The 17,334-nt window shown below is 42.6% G+C and overlaps 1 protein-coding gene across 1 annotated transcript; it reads left to right on the top strand.

Annotated features, from left to right (window-relative positions):
• The first annotated feature begins 11,712 nt into the window (after positions 1–11,712).
• On the top strand, positions 11,713–17,318 carry LOC124257461. Its single transcript, XM_046691524.1, has 6 exons — positions 11,713–11,785; positions 13,696–13,747; positions 15,255–15,356; positions 15,823–15,878; positions 16,303–16,453; positions 16,655–17,318. The coding sequence occupies exons 1-6, from the start codon at positions 11,761–11,763 to the stop codon at positions 16,686–16,688; spliced, it is 420 nt and encodes a 139-aa protein (XP_046547480.1). The 5' UTR covers positions 11,713–11,760; the 3' UTR covers positions 16,689–17,318.
• The last annotated feature ends 16 nt before the right edge of the window (positions 17,319–17,334 follow it).

The following is a 17,334-nucleotide window of genomic DNA, read 5'->3' as shown; positions in this document are numbered from 1 at the left end:
GCCAGTAGGCATGTCCCTGTGACAGAACGTTTGTTTGCAAACTCAACGTAAAACTGGTGCTGTTTGCGTTCTCTATTGTGTTTTTTCATGTGGGAAAATTCACACTCCCAAATAGAGACAAGATTGTACCCAGTCTTCTTTATGTATTCCTCCTTTGTCAGCGTTCTTTGAAGACGTGCCTCGGCTTGCTTCAGCGACGATGCTGTTGTTCGTATCCTATCAGCCACACGACACCCCGGTATCGAGCATCCGTGCCAGTAGCACCCGTTAAACTCGTACCAGGTGTTTGTCTGCGAATCGTAACCATGAATTAGATATGGACCGACACGCTTTTCCCATCCGGTATTCATCTTGTGCGATAATTGTATATGCTCAGTGTGAGCCAACCAATCTAACCAGTCATGGTGGGCTGTATATTTTTCGCACGACTTTACGGCGGTAAAGTTCCTTCCATCTACCGTTGGTAACAACCGAATGTAATGTGATAAGGGCAAGTCTCGACCTAGGCAATAAAGGTACAACGCGTTACTGTCCAACCCGATAATATTCCCACACAGCTTGTACGCGTTGCCTCGCAGGTAGCTCTTCCCTGTTTGGTGGAAGCGCTTAAACAACAACGAAGGTCCACCACATATCCCATCCTTCACAGTCTCGTATAAGTCGCTGTCCTTTTTATCGAATAAAGAGAACCCGACCCCGGAATACTTGGCTGTCTTAAACAATAGTTTCGTGCAACACCAGGTATAGAAAAAGCCTCCTTGAAGATGTCTACTTTTATTTCCTTCCAATAGAAGTCTTTCGGACGAGATATTCCCATCACCCCGGGTTCAACGTCGAAGTTGTTGTACCAAATCAACAGATCCCTTAACGTTTTCATGCTATTTCCCTTCCACACCCTCTGCAGATAGGCGTAGTTTTCTTCAATGGAGTTGGGGACACGTTCGAGCCTCAGTGCACACAGTGTTTCCGCTACAGACTCCCCACGACCGCGTTTGCTTTACATTTCTTCGTTGGGATCCGATAATGTATTCACTTTTTTGAGGTCAGACCAGAAGGATTCAATGGGTGGAATACCTGACTCATCCAAACGTTTAGCATCGTCTAAGAAGTCGTAAGGGAAGAATCCCTTCCCCTGGTCTACTTTCATTGTTCTCAAAAAACTGGCATAACTAGTACCAGGAGGCAGATATTGGGAAAGGTCCAGTATACGAAATAGGTCGGTGATAATGCAAATGTACTGGTTGTTGCGCTTGACGATGAAGTTTTCTTGACCAGAGTCAACCAACGAGAGCGCACGAGCCAAATGTGTTTTGACGAGGTTTAAGTCATACCTAGATGAGTTAAATCCTAGAACAGGAACCTGTCGGCAATAGAGCAACGTGCGTTCCCTTAAGCGAAGCAGTTTTTTTTTAGATGTAACGCGTGTGTTGGCGTCCATCCATCTCCTTGAATCGCTGCTTCATTGTCACCCGGTAATGTCTCCACATCAGCATCGGTTATTTCATCCCAATCGTTGTATTTAGGACTGATCACGTTAGTTTCAACAACTTTCTTCAGTAGCGTGTGGTACACGTTTGGTTTCGCAAGCCTGTTTACCATAGCTTTCGAGGGGTGTTCTCCCTCGTCATCATCATCACCATCATCAATATCTTCATCTTCACAATAATTATACCCGGTGGTGGAAGAAGAGACATCGGTCTGGTTAGCTGGGTTGGTGAACGACGTCGTGGGCGTTCCACTTTGTTCGCGTCGACTTGTGAGAAACTCTATTTGCTGCGTAAGTGTTTGGAGTGCTTCCTCGAGCTTATGTTCCGATCGTTTCCTAGCCTCGTCAGCTATATGACGCATGTATCTCACCATACTGTCCAGCAATACAGGAGTATCCGGAGATACTATACACTCAGGCTTTGTGTAACCGGGAACATTGCTACAGACACTGACTGATATAGGATGATGTTTTTGCACCCACCTTGTGTTACCCATTCCGTTCGCTTTTTCCTCATCAGGGATCATCAGTAGCGCCTCCATATCAAACACGATAAAGAAATCGTAACACCTGTTTTCATCAGGAATATTAACCTCGCACATATCTTGCAACTGTTCAAAAATGGTTTGCTGTGTTTTCATATACCCACCAGGTAATACGAACCTAGTTCTGTTACAACCCCCGTTTTTCATGTCATCGAACCGAGTAGGGCCTTGCGAAGCATCTGTCGCAATGTCTACACTTAAAACGTCGCGCATAAGAGCCGAGATTCGTGATGTAAGACAGGTGACCCTCGTAACAGTTCATATTTAAGTCAGCAAGACCAACTGCGCTGGGTGTGTCAATAGGTGATAGATACATGGGAATACAGGAATACCCCCTGTCCTGTAAGGCGAATATGTTCACTCTCACATTAAATAGCTTTTCAAACGTTGGTACGTCTTCTGGAACCCTTAAACCGGGAAATGACTTTTTACACTTATTAGTTTTGTGCTTTTTCACAGTTCGTGTCCATTTACGGAACAGTTTGAGTGTGGTGTTTTCGCTTCCACAAAATCCCGGTTGAGGTGAACCGGTTGTTTTCCCCATCTTCCCCGCTTTCCGCCTTTGACACAACGTCAGGTGAGTCGCTAGGCAACGAAAGGTGCACAGAGAGTCCTCGTGTCAGGGTTTTTAGTCAATAACAGACACTTTTTTCTTCTCATCCAAGACGGAACTATATGACCACACCTTCCTCTCCCCAGGACGTAATTGGTCAGATACACGGAATATACCACGTTGGTAACGAATATAGGCATCCACTTGGTGTTGGGTCTTTGTGTTAATATATGATCATCTATGCTCTTCCGCCGTATAGTGGATACAACTCGTCGCATAGATCTCGTGCCGGTGACAAAGCGTGGTCTGTTGAATAACTGGTTATTTCGATATGCTATGAAATATCTATATTCACCAGTTTCAATGTGCAATAAAATGATGCCGAAAGCAACGTTCACCTTGAACGATTGTTGTTCATTTTGATATATGTACGCGAGGTGAGAAGAAAAATCAATGGAATCAACGTTGTCTCCGTTCAGTGGGAAGTTGTAAGTATGGTGAACATTGCCTTGGGTCTGGTGAGGGCGCAGTATTATATCCCTGTGGGTGTTGTAGTTCCTCAGTAATGCTGGGTCTACAGTCTCACCGCTCTCGTTTGTCCATGGTCTCTGCTGATCATTTGTTGTCCACGGCTCTGGCTGTAAGCGACCACGTTCGCCGTCGCTGTCGTCGTCATTGTTTTCATGTTGCCCACCCTCTTGATTGTTATGATAGTGATCTTCACGGTGGTGGTTCCACATCGTCCTCCTGTCGGGAAATGGTTTGAAGCAGATTCGACATGTCAACGGTGGTTTGTTGGGAAGCGTGCTTACATAGTCGGGACTGAACATCAACCCCTCGTTTTCGAGCGAACCATCTCCCACAATGCGGACAAGCGTGAAGATCCTTGTTGTTGTTGTTATTATTGTTGTAGTTGTTATTGTTGTTACCTGCTGAGGAGGTGGTCGCGACAGGAGCACACTCGTTGCTGTTCACGTGTTCAAGAAAGTGTGTATTATCGTAAAAGGTTACATGACACTTCAAACATTCTAATCTACGCCTTAAAACACAAAGTTTATAATGTTTCTCATACTTGCTGCGTCCTCCTTTTATCCATCTACTACAGCGTTTACATCTAATTAAACTAAGAGGTTTAATCCTATCTTTTTCTCTCACCATCTTGGGTAATGTCTATTTCTCTCTCTCGGTTGTTTCTCTGGCGGTGCGTGCCGCGTTGATGTAAGATATGACCTGTATGGCGTCGTCAACAGGTAAACAAACTCCGTTACTTCTCCTACCGAATGCTTTCCCATCTCTGACCTTGTGGTTAACTCTCCTCACATCAATGTACCAAAAATTGTTCAATTTTGAGTACGATATTCTGTAACACGGGCGTTCTGGCAACACAAACCCGGGTGTCATACCAGCTCTGCGCCGTTTCTTGTACTTTTGTTTCATTGTTGTTAGTTGTTCCTTCATTAGTCCCACGTTTGCAGCGAGCTGTTACGCATAGTAGTCAATTACTTATGAGAGGTGGGTAGTCCTTACACTACGTGAGGGGAGTTCTCTCAATGGTTAGTTGCGACGGGAGTTCTCTCAATGGTTAGTTGCGAGGGTGGTTTTGTACTATTCAATGACCCGCGTGCGGTCTCCCTTTTATACGTTAACTACTAAGTACTTGTAGCCGACTTAAAAATCAATACGAAAGATGTCGGTGTATGCGTGAAGACACGTTATGGGTAAATTGGGAGTGGAAAGTCCACGCTTTTGCAGAGTTTCTTGGATCATAACATCGGTAATGAGGTCTTAATGAATACGCTCTGTCTAAGCGAACCCGTAGATAAATTTACCTCCCTTTTGGACACCCGGGGAAAACTTTGGAATCCGCTACTGGAATTCTACGACGATCAGAAATCAAACATGGTCGCTTTCCAGGTACATGTTATGGACTCGTTTGAGGAACAGTTCTCGAGAGTTTGTCTAGATGAATACAGCTCTGTTCTAATGGATAGGGGGATGCACTCGTGCGAGGTTTTCATAAACACCAACCACGATGTGGGAAACTTGACAGATTTTTCCATGGCTTACCTATTGACTCGGTTGTCTAAGTGCGTGCAGACTTGGGAGAAGTGGAGCTGTGGATATATATTTTTTATAGATACTCCCATACCTTTATGCACGTTACGTAAAATCTCTCAAGGTAGAGAAGGGGAAGAAGGTATTACTTCCGGCCTATCAAGCATTGTTGCAGAAACATTATTACTCGTTCTTGGAAAAGTTCCGCAGCGCTAATGGTCCTCGATCAGTCGACGTGTGTCGCGAGCTGGTCAAAGACCGAATGTGTGATGAATTCCTTAACTGGTTCACAACGGTTGTGGTCAAGGATATGGATGTGTCTTCTGAAAAGATACGTTTCATGAACGCGCTCGGTTTGAAAGTGGTTAGACCTGCAAACATTGCGGGAAAGAGTCCCGGAGTATCATCAGCACCTCTATCAGTTGGTCAGGGAAAGGGTCTCGATCTGGAACGACGATTTGTTCAAAAACTGATTAACATGCCGAGGAGTCTCAAGATAGTGCAACGACTTCACCGGCGATTGAAACGGGAGGTTGTAAGGGAACGAGATGGTGTGCGTGGATATAATACCAGAATAATATAGACTCCCCTGGGTAAAGTACTACGCGGTTGCTCTGTAAGGCTTTCGCTACTGTGGTGTCGCGACTTTGGAACACTTCGGAGTCCTCGTGTAGTATTAAACAGTACGGGTGTTGTTGCCGATAATGGAGGATTTCTTTATAGTTAAATGTGTTTCCCGTTCAATCTGAGCTATGATCTACACTTCGAAGTCCTGTGCATGTGCGGGTGTTGTCGATAATGGAGGACTTCTTTACAGTTGATGTTTGTGTCGTTCAACAAATGTTATGTTCAGTATATTTAGTGATGTATACTTTGTTTCTTTTTTGTTTCTTTGAATCCAGGGATGTATACTTTGTTTCGTTGTTTCTTTCAAAATCTAGTGTCTCGGTATACCAACCCGGGTGCGGAAACTGAAGACCTCTGTATGGATCCCCTTTGTGTGTACGGGTTACTTCAGATAATAAATACTCAGTAATTATTATAACGCGGTGTGTTGGATGTTTTGTGTAAGTTGTATTTTGTTCGATGTTTACCCTTTGAATAACTCTTCGTCTCCGTGCGTTCCTTCTCCATATTGTGGGACGTATGACAGCGAGGCTTCGCACGTGGTGATTCGAATTTCATATAATTGTTTTCTGAGCAGCCTCGTTGTCATACTATGGATCAAAAGAAAGAAAGAAACAGGCAGAAAAAAAGCAAATCAAAACGTGTAGAATATAAAAACACGATTTATTTCGACATAGCCTGAGGCTTTACTGATTTTTTACATAGGGTAAAGAAACACACGCCCACACACACACACACACACACACGCACGCACGCACGCACGCGCGGCACACACACACGCAGAGGTTCATTAATAATACATAAGGCAACAAGTACAACGCACGCACACACACACACACACGCAGAGGTTCATTAATAATACATAAGGCAACAAGTACAACGCACGCACGCACGCACGCACGCACACACACACACACACGCAGAGGTACATTAATAATACATAAGGCAACAAGTACATAATACATTACATATCGTCGCACGCGGCAACTCTAACTAAGAAAAACAACCAAAGTCACAAGCGATTCAGTATGTGAACCTAATCGGGGCTCTTCTGCGACGCGTTGATCGCCTGGGGAGAGGAGGTTGCTGCTGCTGTTGCTGTTGAGGAGGATCTCGATGATGGGGATTGATAGGTGGAGGCTGCTGTTGTTGCTGGAGCGGATCTCGAGGTTGGTGATGAGTAGGCGGAGGTTGCTGTTGTTGTTGTTGTTGTTGTTGTTGTAGATAAAACCGTTGTACGTATCTAATGAGTCGGCTTATTATTCGTTTCCTCATTAATAAAGTGAAGCCGGAAACGAACCAGAGAAGGACCTCCACGATATAGTTTGCGAACCCTGTAATTTAAATAGGAATTAAAAAAAACAGTACTAACATCACCTCCACGCATTCACTTACGACACAACGTTACATCATCTACTCCACATGATGATGTCTGATTACCGCAGCCTCCTCTGATGAAGGTTCTACTTGTCCCGAAATGTCAAAGATGTCAATTTCAATATCGTGGTGTTGAGATGTGTTGGTGGTTTGACAACACCATCCCCTGTGTTGGTTGCTACGACAGCGTTTGCATTGTTTGCAGTGGTACAAACACACGATGCCTATGATGACCCATCCAACACCCAGAACGCTTATCACCGCCGGAACCCACGCGTCGATTTCTGTAAAGATAATTTTACATTAGATGAACTATTTTATTATTTATATAAACCCGGTAAAGATATTAACTCATCGTTTTTGTGTGTTTTTTTGCAGGGGTGCGGGGCGCGTCGGTTGTCTTACCTCACATAACTGAATCAGTAGTAATAACATCATCCATTTCCATGTGAGATTTCAACTTGTGATGATGTGACCTCGATTTAGTTACACGCGCATAACACATCCGCATAGCTGCTGATTTGCTTCGGCAATATATACCCGTGGTAATGGTGATTACAATCATAAATAGACCAACAGCAAAAAGCGACCACCACCATTTTGGAGTCTGTAAGATATAATAGATATATAAATAAGTATCGCATTCAGGTTCTTGAGATCGGTTGGTATTGTTCATTACCAACTTCCTCGTATATGGATGAGGATGTGTTAAACTCGGTATCATCCCATTCCACCTCATCGAACGCGATTGGGTGATGGGACGTGGACGCACTAAACATAGGTTGTAATTCGCGCGCGGTTGGTAATAGTTGTCTCATTTGAATATATCTCATCTTACTTCTCATGTGATAAATAATACAGAAACCCAAACCCACAACAGCAGACAACGTCACGAATATAATACAGTCAATAATCAAATTATATATATTTACTTTGTTTCCGCTTCTTGACAGAGTTGTCGGTATACCTGATACATTATACGAGTGCGGTGTTTCGTCTTTGATGTGGTCGTACAGAGCTGTCGTTAGGTAGATGTTTATAGGTGTTTGGGTTAGCAGTGGTTGTTGGTGTATCCGCTGCTTTGGGTAGGTGGGTGTTCCCAGCGGTACTACCCGGTGTAGTAGTAGTAGTAGTAGTAGTAGTAGTAGTAGTAGTAGTAGTAGTAGTAGTAGTAGTAGTAGTAGTAGTAGTAGTTACATCAGGAGGAGTGGAAGACGGTGCAGGGTCGGTTGTGGCTGGAAAAATACATATAAATAACCGCGTATGACCACATACACGTGCATTGTTGTTCTATCAGTCACTGCCTCGATTAACGCATACATATATAACGCGCATTATTGGTTGCATTTACCTTTCGCGAACTCTGGGGTGGTGATAACCGTGGTCTCGTTGTTGTGGGGTGTGGTGGTGTCGGTGGTTGCCTTCCGGTCCGTGTGGTGCGACGAGGCAGACGAGGATGAGGGGTCTTGCTGGTGATGACGATGAGAGACTGTGGTAGTAGTAAACAGAAACCGATACAAAATAGTGAGAAAAGCACACACACACGCACGCGCACACACACACACACACACACACACACACACACACACACACACACACACACACACTTATGTGTGTCTATAATATATATAATATATAATACGTCAGGTGCTCCTTCCAGCGATAGTGATGATGAAGATGATTTAAACCGACCTTGGTTTGCTGTTTTCGATCGGTTGGTTGAGGATCGAAGGGTGCAATGTCGGGTCGTGGACAGTTCAACTGAGATGAAAACTGTTTATCACTGTAGTGGTAGTGACTTTGCGTGTTACGAACTCCGATATTTTGTACACCACAAACATCTCCACGAACGCTACAACAATGAAACCGTTCGCTGTTCCCAGACCGAAGAAAGGATACGTAAAGATGACTATACAACTCAACCCAATATGTGAATAAAGACCAAAACGAGACCCACCCCGCACCCCGCACCCCAACAAACCCCTCTTCCACGGAAATGGTTTTATATATAAACACACACGTACGCACGAACGCACGCACGCACGCACGCACGCACGCACGCGCGCGCGCGGGTTTGTGACTAATAGTAATACCTTAGCTAAGGGGGTATATTCTCATACACACAGTAAGCTATACAGATATTATTCATGTACAAGGGGAAGGGACAGTCACGGCGTGCATTGTAATTCGAAGACCCTATAGACAATAGTGCCCGAGCGAACATCCACCATACAACAACGACCGAACAACAAAGGTAAGAAACATATTGCATACGAATTATACAAGCGCTGAGAATATACTCCCTTACCTAACGACACGTGGAGAGTTCGAGGAGCCGCACACGCGGTGGTTGTTGATTGCTTTGTATATACAACGAGCCTTTGAAGCTGCTGACTGTGACAATATACTCAGTGCTAGTGTAACTCGCGTGCAATGTTTCTTGCTTTTTATTATTCGATCGGCGACACACTGCCTACGAGGTCTCGAATTACAATACACCACAACTGTTCCTTTTGTGGGGTGGGGGTTGTTGTTTGGGGAACCGGGGTTTGGCGTGCTTGGGTGTCTTCCACGGTTGCCTGGTTATAGGCAGGTGGTGGGGTGAAGGTCAAAAAAAGGTTGGGGTCACCGGCTCCATTTGGCGAAGTAGTAACTTTTGGCGAGGTAGTAAATCCTATGTTAAATCTCCATAGGAAAATGTCCGGCTAGCAGCACACATAACACTACTCATAGATTTTGTCCGGTGATTGTAAAAGCGCCCCACTGTCCATCACATGATTTACCTTGAAAAGTCAAACTCATTATGTTTGCGGATTAGAAAATGTCGTGACGAAAGTCTTGTCAGATCCTCTCAAAAACCAGCAAAATAGAACATAGAAAAGTCTAGAATATTCAGTTATTATATTGAACAATAACACGGTTACAATGAATGACATGACAGATTTCCAAAACAATACAATTGAGTCACAAATCTAAGATCTTAACTCAAAAGACTTGATTTAACTAAGACCTATTTAACTAATCCAAGCCTTTGTTTCATAACTCAATTGGGGTCAGTTGGGGTCAATTGCATTCGACATAAAACTATATATTTGTTTTGATTTTTGTTTTCTTTAGGGTGTGTGTTACACTCGGTAAAGCATACGACCAAACCGGAAGTTGGCCAGTGGATATTTTTACATGCTCTACGCATGCGCACATTAATGTGAAACCAACGAATATGACGACGTGCATGCGTGTGTATGTGTATGTGCGGCTGCTTGATCTAGCCCAGACTTAAGCTGGTTTTATGGTGCTATCCAACTGAGATACCATGCCGCAGTGAAGCATGAATACCCCACTCAGACACATTATACTGACTCCGAGCCGACCAGTCCTTGTTGTGCCCATTAATGCCGCGCGCAAGGCAGGGACCAACAAGTACCATATTGTAACGTCTTTTGGTATGACACGGTCGGGGACCGAACCCGCGACCTTCCGCTCTCCGAGCGGACGCTCTAACCACTACACCACGGGGCGGTGACAACTGTTGACGAGGTCAATTGAACGGTTGGTCTTGAAACACTGATGTTAACAGACAGATGAGCGTAAATCCAATGTTGTTGTAGTAGTCTCCTCATACATCTCAACAACCATCCCTTATATTACTTTTATACAGTTCTCGAGGGGCTAGCAGTAGCCACGTCTCACTACGACCATTAAGATCACAATGCGACTTTATAAAGATCACTGGAATGAATGCGGACGCCGGAAGCAACAACAACAACAAAGTGGAGGTAACTCTACCACCTTAGCTTACTCTCTTAACAGGTGAGATTACATAGCCTAAATTCAAGGTGTGAGTTCAAATCCAAACTCAGCGCTTTAAACTTTGTTTACCCATAACTACTTAGAAGTTAATTAATGTGACATTTTAACCAACAAAAAGACATCCTCTTAACAATTAATCCGCCTCTATTCTCAAGCAATCCCGTATTCGACGTGGCACACTCCTAATGAAACGTCCTATGTCAAACTTGGTTCATGCTATTCTATTCTTCCTTCAGGGCAGCGCCAGGTTCGTCGGTGGTGGTTGATGGTGACATACACACGCACGGATATCCCACACATGTCCTTTATGTATGTCGGCCAAGGGCATGGAAAACGCTGCGTCTGTACCTGTCACGGAAGTCCAAAGTAAACATTGATTTATCTGAAAATATAACTTGGGCGCATCGACATGAACTACGCCTTGCAATAATGCAACGTTCTGTTAATCGTGGGATAAGACTACGACGTCGGGCATAATCTGCCCATCAGTGTAGCTCATTGTAAATCGTCTGTCTACTCACTCAAACACCTGTAACTCAGTGAAGCTCATGCACTACTGGAAAAACTATTCAACAATTAACGTTAAATAGAACGTAAGACAACATACAGTACGTTAACATCAAGTAACTTACCTTGTGGCGACGTACAGAATGACCTATGCAACGTCAGGCCACAAGGTTGTGACAACGTAAATTGGAGTCCACAGTATGTCACGTTGTAACAACGAAAGCATGACGTTCTGACAACGTGAAATTGTTCGCTGGGCTTCTTTCCACCACCGGGGCGGTGGGGTAGCCTGTGTGGTTAAAGCGTTCGCTCGTCGCTTAGAAGGCGCGGGCTCGATTCCCCACATGGGTACAATGTGTGAAGTCCATTTCTGGTGTCCCCCGCCGTATATATATATCACGTTAGTCTTGCAGTCATTATATGATCTATGAATAGTATGTTTATCGGGCCTGTGGCCTTTAAAACTTCATGAATAAATACATATACACATCATCTACATGTAGCCACTTTTCTTACTTTCTGCCCACGCACCCATCTGTGGGATGGACACGTTGGTGTTTTTTGTCACCTTTTGTCAACGCAACCCATCCCGCTCTGTGACGTGTTCACGTTGTCTCACCAGTCTCCTTCCCCCAACGTGTGCGTGTTCCCAGTTTACTTCCCACACAACGAGGTGGCTAAACTCCACCGTCCAGTTTACTTCCGCATTGTTCACCAACTAATTACAGCGTAACGGGAAGCTGAGCCCTGTGCAGTGTGTCAGTCAGCCCAACACGCGACACGACACGAGGATACCAGCCATGAGGGTGGACTTAATCTATCTAGGTGAGCTATGTCTTTCTGCTTACAGATTCGTAACATAAACAGCACCCTGTTTATTATATAAAAACCTGAAACGACGATGAGACGTCTTTGAGTGTCAGCTAAAAGCTAGTGTGGGGAATTGAGGAGATAGTTCTGTGAACATACCACTCTTTTATTCACAAATATGCGACGTTTCGGTGTAGATGATGACTCCGTTACCATCATTTGTTTGATAACGGAGTTAAGGTCTCATTTTAAAAAATGTGAAACATTGATCCTTATTGTAATATAAGGTAGCCTCATCCTCGTATGCAAAACAATGACTCTTGTGTGGAACATTGAACTTCATTATGTGTAAAACAATGGTCCTCATACTGAACTGTTTTGTAACGGTAGACACATTTGTAATGTTAGTACGAAGTACGGGCAATTTAGTAACATTATTACTACTCCTGAAAGTACTTTTAACTAGAAAATCAAATTATGTTTACACGCAAGGGGAGACAACTGGTATGATGAACACTGTCGAGCAGGACGTTGTAGTGCACGCGGATGTTGATACGAATATTTCCTTACACTTATATCCAGAATGTCAGAGGCGAAAACATTGTAAAGCTTTATATTAATAAATAATAATCATCACCATCATCATCAATTACTTAATCATGTTGTTATCAATACAACGTTGAATAAAAGAATGTACTACGTCAGTATAGCTATGGGATGTTTGGATAGAACAAGGTGTTGAATCAATTCCTACAGTGCTTTCGGATGTATTGAACAGGAATGTATTGATATTGATGGTCATGGACAAATTATAAACATATTTCAAGCTGAAATGGTATCGTACCATCAAATTGCTTTTGTTATTAATTAATTGTATCCCTAATAAAGTCTGAAGTTTATAGGAAAGCTTTGTGTAAATTTAGATGTAGCTATCATGCATTAATGATTTTAATAGGTTGAAAGCAAAACATTACAGCCTAAGAATGGTTGTTCCCACGACAGGAAAATGAATATCATTTTATGTTTTAATGTCTATATTATGAAATTATAAGGAAAATGAATATCATTTTATGTTTTAATGTCAATTTTATGAAATTGTAAAATGTTTATCATAACCTGATATTTCTGTGAAATCATTCATCCGGTAAAATGTCAGTATTATTGAAGTCACAACATCCAGCTGTTATATACTGCCTTGTCAAATTCAGATTTCTTTGTTTGAAGAAACGTGTAAAATCATTCAAAAGCTATATCATTCAAGCATGTACTGGGATTATAACAACCGTAGGATACAGCAACACTTAGGCACAGCAGAAGCTATATCACCCTGGGGCTCAAGCTGTACTGGAATTATAACAACCGTAGGATACACCAGGTACTATATCAACACTTAGACACAGCAGAAGCTATATCTACCTGGGGTTTCAAGCATGTACTGGAATTATAACAACCGTAGGATACACCAGGTACTATATCAACACTTAGACACAGCAGAAGCTATATCACCCTGGGGTCAACCGTCAAGCTGTACTGGGGTCTCAAGCATGTACTGGGATTATAACAACCGTAGGATACACCAGGTACTATATCAACACTTAGACACAGCAGAAGCTATATCACCTGGGGTCTCAAGCATCTACTGGGGTCTCAAGCATGTACTGGGATTATAACAACCGTAGGATACACCAGGTACTATATCAACACTTAGACACAGCAGAAGCTATATCACCCTGGGGTCTCAAGCATGTACTGGGATTATAACAACCGTAGGATACACCAGGTACTATATCAACACTTAGACACAGCAGAAGCTATATCACCCTGGGGTCTCAAGCATGTACTGGGACATTTTCTACCTCAGAATCTCCGCAAATATGGGTACTAGTATACGAATACTAAATTGGTTTTTCTTTTTAATGTTGCAGTTTATCTCATGTCACTGGTGCTCGGTGTATGCGGGGATCACCGCCACGACCAGTGAGTGATGATCTGGTTGTTTCTATTATGTCATGCTTGTTAAAACACTCTGCTACAAATCAGTACATAAGTATCTATCAGTTGATGACCACCTACCACAGGATGTCTTGCATGTCAACTATTTTAAGGAATACCACGTCACATGCCAGATGAACTTCTTTCACGACAGAGAAAGGACTTTTAGACACACGTAATAACACACATATTTGCAGTCAAAGGAACGCAGACACCATTCCGCATACTGAAAAACGTCAAGGCCAGTGATTAACCAGTCCCCATTATCCGTCGAAACAGATGTATTGGAATGCACAGTTGCATATTATACGACTGGATCACTGAAACTATGTGATGAGACAACGTGTCCGCTGAAAGGGGACACCTGCCAATCACACAATTATAGTTTGCCCGACGTTCCACTGTGGTACACGAGTCATGCCATGAAGGCATGTGAACAGTTGGCCAGAAACACACGGGTCTCACTGGCAGACAGACACATCTGCAAGTACACATGCTCAACAGGCATATAACTAAACACAGAGATTAAGACACATAGAAGTTTTCGGTACGGGGACACATTCTCATGAACACATACCCGGAGCGCACGTTCACTAAGTAGACACAGGCAGGATATCACGGTTGTGTGTATTGGGGATAGTTAGTATACATTGTTATAAACAAACATCACATTTATCGAGGCACTGTCAGTCCTTCTACAATACGGCATTGTTTTGTGTACTACCGTGGGAGTATCAGCACAGTTCATTCAGTTTCCGGACAAACCCCCGGTTTCCGTAACCAGATGGCCTACTAGATATACTAAGACGATCCCGGAAATCCCTTCATCCGGAACTAAATCGTAAAGTCAGTAAACGACCAATACATAGTCAACGAAGCGACAGACAGATAAAGGTGTCTGATATAATGTTAAAAACCTGGTCCAAAAATACCGAGTGCCCAGTTTTCAGTTTTGTTCAGTATACATGCTCCATACGGAAACTGCCCCAACGATTAAGTCGGGTTCAAATTAACAGGCGAAACTAAGAATAAGTTTCACTCTCTGCTTCCAGCACATAACACTAGTTAGTGATAGTTCAATCATGTGATGTCACAGATAAGTACTACAAATATATTTGACCCGTGAAGATCCGGGTTAGAACTGGTCTTCAGTAACCCATGCTGGTCGAACGAGGCGACTAACGAGATCGGGTGGTCAGGCTCGCTGACTTGGTTGACACATGTCATCGTATTCCAATTGCATAGATTGATGCTCATGATGTTGATCACTGGATTGTCTGGTCCAGACTCGATTATTTACAGACCGCTGCCATTTAACTGGAAGTTTGCTTAGTGTGTGGCGTTAAACAACAAACAAACAAATATATTTACTACAGTTTCAACATTTAGTATTACTGAAGTAAATTAAGTCCGACAATGGAAGATACTATATGTTCCTTGGTTACACCAATCTCACAACCAGTCTTGTACATGTGTGTTTTTAACTTTGTAGGATACCCGCTGTGACCAAGGTTGTACCCAAGCACTTCCGTGTATGCCTGGAAAGAGTTTTAAGTTTCAATATTACCGACATAAGTGAATTACAAGATCAGCAGTAAGTACATATAACCGCAGCAGCACCAGCTTCCCCACAGGGGACCTCCCGGGGCACATGCTACTTAAGCTACTATAAATTCCAATATTGAATATCAAAACAGGATGACAGATGTCGTTGGTTGTGACGAACAAGATGTGGATATGTGGATTTGACATTGTTCATGGGAACAATTAACGTGCATTTGCATGTGTTTGTGACAGATAACACTGGTAAGGCAGTTGACGTTCCCCTTGTCGCTCATACATGAAACACATGCTTACGATGTGATCAGAATCTTACAATGTGAATTACGTATTCATTTGATGACAGAAAGGATTACTTGTAGTTGAAACACATTTGTAGACCAGCTTTGTATAATTAAATAATAGGAATACCCTTTTATTCACCTGTAAAAATGTAACATGTGATATCGTTACAAATATTATGCATTGGTCATCTTTTTAGTATAATCGTCTTTCCGCAGATTACAGGAACTACATAAGTGTTTTTCAAGGGTTGAAGGACCATGTAACAGTTCCCGTGAGTAGAGTGTTTACTTGGTGATATACAGACTACAATGTAGAAAATTACTGTAAAGTGTGTGTGTGTGTGTGTGTGTGTGTGTGTGTGTGTGTGTGAGTACCTTTCTTTTACTTCGAATATGTTCTCGAAATTTTCCCATCATTTCAAGTATATCTTATTAAGAGATGTTTTATTTTAGATAAGATGCGAAAAAACACGAAATTTCATTCTTGTTTAAAAATGAACATGATATAACAAGAAAATTATAGGTACATTAATAAATACTATTTGCTTTGTTCCATATATCGTTATCTGGATATATCCCTTATCTAGGGTGTGGCGACATGTGAGGCCGAGCTGCCTTTGAGGGTAATCCAATCCCATCCCAGTCGACCTATCTACGCTTCTCCCATGTATCATGATGTTTTATTTTCTAATTCAGCTTCTCCACAACCAACAACAACACCGGGTGTCAGTGAACTGCCCAGGGTAACCTTGGGCATTATACTGGTCTGCATGGCGGCTGTTATAGCTTTGTTGATTGGAGTACTTTCTACTGTATGCTTTTTCACCTGCTGCAAGAAAAAGACAAGGTAAGCCAGTCTAGTGTGTATGTTGCACAACATGTTTAATGACAATGATAATAACATTTAGTGATAATTATGCACATTAGATCTGTAACGACATCTACATAAGGTAATAAGGATTCCTTTCTCCACCTGCCAGCCCAAATTGAATGAAAAACTGCAAGCTCCTTGTCATGTTTTTGAAACCGTTATGGTGTCTATTTCCAGACAAGAACGGGTAGAAGACAACTGTCAGCTATAGTTCTGTTTGGTGACCCTACTGATTCAAGGCTGAACACGTGGATAACAGTCAAATATAGTTCTGTTTTGGTGACCCTACTGATTCAAGGCTGAACATGTGGATAACAGTCAAATATAGTTCTGTTTGGTGACCCTACTGATCAAATACTGAAGGCGTGGATAACAGTCAAATATAGTTCTGTTTGCTGAACCTACTGATTCAAGGCTGAGGACGTGGATAAGAGTCAAACACAGTTCTGTTTGCTCATCCACGGATGTTAAATGGACGTTATTTCACGAACTGTCAAATAGTAAAAATGGTAAAAAACGTGGACAGCTCTCGATTACAGTTCCGCCTGTTGACATTTGTATATGTAGACACGGTGCTGGATGGCCCTGACCTTTGGTAAACCGACATGTGTTTTGGCCTTTGGTTACACATGACATTTGCCAACCACTTAGTACAATTCAAAATCAACGTTAATCATATTGCAAATGCAGATTTTTTTTTCTGTCCTCAACTTGGGAAAAGGTATAACGTCATTTAAGATGTCAAAACATCACTGAATATTGATTGACGTCATACGAGTCCGTAAAACACTTATCACTGTCAGGCACTTAGATGGAAGAGACAAATAATACAAATTGTGCATTATATGTACTAATCT

Source organism: Haliotis rubra, unplaced genomic scaffold (assembly GCF_003918875.1).
Source record: "Haliotis rubra isolate DU_JTF1 unplaced genomic scaffold, ASM391887v1 Scf660, whole genome shotgun sequence".
Lineage (NCBI taxonomy): Eukaryota > Metazoa > Mollusca > Gastropoda > Lepetellida > Haliotidae > Haliotis > Haliotis rubra.
Note: the sequence above shows the minus strand (reverse complement) of the source record. Positions and strands in the feature narration are given on the sequence as shown.

What these genes read in the sequence shown, in the direction of transcription:
- LOC124257461 (XM_046691524.1), top strand. Translation starts at nt 11,761, where the DNA reads ATGAGGGTGGACTTAATCTATCTAG. An exon ending in GGGGATCACCGCCACGACCA is followed by an intron (nt 13,748 to 15,254) that starts GTGAGTGATGAT and finishes TTAACTTTGTAG; the next exon opens with GATACCCGCTGTGACCAAGG. An exon ending in TGCTGCAAGAAAAAGACAAG is followed by an intron (nt 16,454 to 16,654) that starts GTAAGCCAGTCT and finishes GTCTATTTCCAG; the next exon opens with ACAAGAACGGGTAGAAGACA.